Raw genomic sequence first — 4,122 nt, 5'->3', positions numbered from 1 at the left:
TATGTCACCTAGCTGTACAATTTATTAAATCTCATTTCTCAGACACTGAACATGTTTAAAGAATACTTCCTACCAGCTGCATGTTCCCTTATTTAACAGTTCTTTTTTTTTTACTTATATTTATAAAATGGAAACACTGACAAGACCATAGGATAAGAGGAGTACAGTTCCACACAATTCCCACCACCAGAGCTCCATATCCCATCCCCTACCCTGATAGCTTTCCTATTCTTTAATCTTCTGTGAGTATGGACCCAGGGTCACTATGGGTTGCAGAAGGTGGAAGGTCTGGCTTCTGTAATTGTTCTGTAATTGTTCCCCTGCTGAACATGGCTGACAGATCAATCCATACTTCCAGACTGTCTCTTTCTTTCCCTAGTGGGGCAGAGCTCTGGGGAAGCCAGGCTCCAGGGCACGTTGATGGTGTTGTCTGCCCTGGGAAGGCCAGTTGGCATCATGGTATCATCTGAAACCTGATGGCTGAAAAAGAGTTAAGATAGAAAGAAGAACAAATTGTTGACTAATCATGAACCTAAAGGCAAGAATATTGCAGATGAAGATTTGGGGTCTCACTTGGGAAAAAGCTAATAGGTCTATTTTAGGTATATTCCAAGAAGCCCATGACCCAACTAGTTTTTGCCTGTGCCTGACATCTAATATGCAGGTGACCTAAGTTAATGTCTGGGAGGATGATGTCATAGTTGGAAAAAGGACTAGAAAGCTATTCAAGGAAGAAAGTAGCTCCCAAATATGGGAAAAGTATATAAATATTGTTAACTGTAAACCCTATCGATTTGATTTGGGGCCCATAGTCAGCACAGGAGCCTGTGTAACCTCTGCATTCTTGTAGGTCTGATATAACAGAAGTTTTATGTTGGAAGAAGTCATTTTAGGATTTGTGATTTGGTTGTGAAGAAAACCTGCCTCTAAGACTTTTGGAGAACTATGTTGGTTATCATTGGTTGGGAAGGAGCACAGGATTTGGGTGTTGGGTGTGGACCTATCTCTCTGTTATTTTATAATCTTGTAAATCATTATTAATTCATTAGCATACATAATATATCAAATTTAAAAAATTGCACTCATGTGGCAACTGCCTAGTAAATCATTACTTCCCTACTAAAACAACAATCAAAAAAGAAATTTATTTTTTTCTTTTTACCAGAACACTGCTCAGCTCTGGCTTATGGTAATGTGGGGGATTGAACCTGGGACCTTAGGGCCTCAGGCATAAGAATCTGTTTGCATAACCAAGAAATATGTTTTTTTCTTTAAAAAAAAAAAGTCCAGTTCCCAGCCCTTAGTCTCACCTGCAAGGGGAAAACTTCATGAGTGGCGGAGCAGGGCTCCAGGTATCTCTCTGTTTCTCTACCTATCTCCTCTTCGTCTCTTAATTTCTCTCTATCCTAACCAATAAAATAAATAAAGTTTGAAAAAATATTTTTAAAAAGATTTGAGGCTTGTGGTAAGAAATGCCATGATGTCTTCTTGGGTTTTTTGTTTGTTTGCTTTTGTTTTTTGATATATTCTTGGTTTTATACAACTAAGACAATGTCATCTAGAGTACTGAACTTATTTAGATCATTTTAGAAATTCAACCAGAGTATGGTCAGGGTCAGCAGATTATAACTGAAAGTAATATGCACATGAAGTAAATTGGCATGAGACATTTTTCTCTCTCCTCTACTATAATAGCCATTAGCATTGAGATTAGATAAAGTGGTTTGTTAAGTCTTTCTTTTAAATGTACTATAATGCAATTATTCCTTGGCAGTTAGGCTTATTTTTTTTTTCTTGCTTTCAAGTACCAAATCATGTCACTGGGTTTACGTTCACAGAAAAGATGCTTTTCTAATTCACTTTATTTAAATATATAAATTGACCATCAAGAAAGCTTAAAACTGAAACATAAAGTTTCATTTTGACTTGAATCCATCAACAAGAGCAATGATAATTATCAATCCAAGCAATGCAAGTACTCCAAAGATCTTCATTCTCCTGGGTTTTTCTGACTATCCCTGGCTGGAAATGCCACTCTTTGTAATGGTGCTTATTGCCTACATCTGCACACTAGTGGGAAACATCTCAATTATCATGGTATCTAGGGCTGACCCTCATCTTGACAGCCCTATGTACTTCTTCCTTTCCAACCTCTCCTTCTTGGATCTGTGTTTTACAACAACCACCATCCCTCAATTGCTGCTGAATCTTTGGGGACCAGATAAATCTATTAGTTATGGAGGCTGTGTGACTCAGTTTTATATGTTTCATTTCCTGGGAGCCACCGAATGCGTTCTCTTAGCTGTGATGTCATTGGATCGTTATATGGCTGTCTGCAAGCCCCTGAGATACTCATCGATCATGCATCAGCAACTCTGCATCATCCTAGTGGCCATGGCATGGTTAAGCGGTTTGGCAAATTCTTTGCTTCAATCATCCCTCACCATCCAGCTGCCTCTCTGTGGTAACAACAAAGTAGATGACTTTCTGTGTGAAGTTCCAGTAATGATCAAAATGTCATGTGTTGACACCACATTCAATGTAGCTATGCTCTCCATTGTGGGGGCAATATATTCTCTGGCTCCTCTGTCACTTATACTTATCTCCTATGGATTCATTGTAGCTACAGCACTCAGAATTCGATCTTCTAAGGGAAAGAAGAAGGTCTTTAACACGTGTGGTTCTCACGTAATTGTTGTCTGTCTCTTCTATGGACCAGTGATTATCATGTATGTGCAGCCTTCTGCTACTAATTCTGAGGACAAGAACAAGCTCATGTCCCTATTCTACAGTTTGGTGACTCCTATGCTTAACCCTTTTATCTATACTTTGAGGAATAAGGATGTGAAAGGGGCAATGAAGAGACTTCTTGTCTCACTGTGCCATCGGGGAAGAGAGTAAGTATAGCTAATGTTATGCATCCCACTCTATATATGGGCCTCAGAAAAACCTCTAATCTAACACTGCCTATTGACTTACCCTCTTCCAAAATAATTGGCATGGTCTAGTATGTACATGTTTTATTACAGTGCTATTATTTATTGTAATATCATTTCAAAGTATGAATGCCAGTCTTTGGTTTTATCTATAACTTGAGTGAGGACCATTGTCATTTCTTCTTCTGTGTTCATCTAAATAGTCTGCTGTAGAAATTTAAAAAGTGGACATTAAATGTCTTTTGACTCACTCACTTGCTGTCAGTCCAAAAAAAAAAAACATTTTCATTTATATACTATTTTGAAAAAAATATATAAAAGTACACAACTATGAAACTCATATTATATTATATTATATTATATTATATTATATTATATTATATTATATTATATTATATTATATATATGTAATCTTATACTTGCTAGTCAACACTTTATTTTTTAAAGTTGTTGTTATTGTTATTACCACCAGATTTATTTTGAGACTTGTTGCCAGCATTGCACCATGACTCTACCATTCCTGGTGACTTTTTTTTTCTTTTTGGTAAAAGGTGAAACAGAGAGAGGTAGAGGGGAAGAAAGAAACAGGGAGAAGGAAAGATACCTGTAGCACTACTCCACCACTTGTAAAGCTTTTTACCCTGAAGGTGGAGATCAGGTGTTTGAATACAGTATCAATTCTTTTAATGAGTTATTAGCAAGACCAAATCTATTAACATTTCATATCTAGTAACAAACATATCTATATATCTGTCATCTATCTATAGCTATGTATCTATCTATCTATCTATCTATCATCTATCTATTATAGCTGGGGCTTGTGGGCCTACACAATTCTACCGATTTTAGAGAACCTTTTTTTTTTTCTTCATTTTCATTCTTTCTTTCTTTTTAATTTTCTATATTAGATAGAGAGAAAGTAAAAGAGTGTCAGGGCAAGCAAAAATAATTCACCTGAATAGCATGCCTACTTTGCCATGTACTCGATACATGTTAGAGTCTGGCCCTAGCAGCAATGGAAGCACTTCAGTGCTGTGGTGTTTTCCCCTCTCTCTTGGTCACTCTTTTTATTTTTAATTTTTGTTTATAAAAAGGAAACACTGACAAAAAACATAGGATAAGAGGGATACAACTCTACACAATTCCCACCACCAGAACTCCGTATCCCATCCCCTCCCGATAGCTT

The 4,122-nt window shown here is 36.9% G+C and overlaps 1 protein-coding gene across 1 annotated transcript; it reads left to right on the top strand.

Annotated features, from left to right (window-relative positions):
- Positions 1-1,947: 1,947 nt before the first annotated feature.
- LOC103127701 (olfactory receptor 2B11-like) lies at positions 1,948-2,901 on the top strand. Its single transcript, XM_007538582.1, has one exon. It carries the CDS (start codon positions 1,948-1,950, stop codon positions 2,899-2,901), a length of 954 nt encoding a protein of 317 aa, XP_007538644.1.
- The last annotated feature ends 1,221 nt before the right edge of the window (positions 2,902-4,122 follow it).

Source organism: Erinaceus europaeus, chromosome 4 (genome assembly GCF_950295315.1).
Source record: "Erinaceus europaeus chromosome 4, mEriEur2.1, whole genome shotgun sequence".
NCBI lineage: Eukaryota > Metazoa > Chordata > Mammalia > Eulipotyphla > Erinaceidae > Erinaceus > Erinaceus europaeus.
The sequence above is the reverse complement of the archived record's forward strand: the minus strand, read 5'-3'. Positions and strand labels throughout refer to the sequence as shown.

What these genes read in the sequence shown, in the direction of transcription:
- LOC103127701 (XM_007538582.1), top strand. Translation starts at nt 1,948, where the DNA reads ATGATAATTATCAATCCAAGCAATGCAAGTACTCCAAAGATCTTCATT.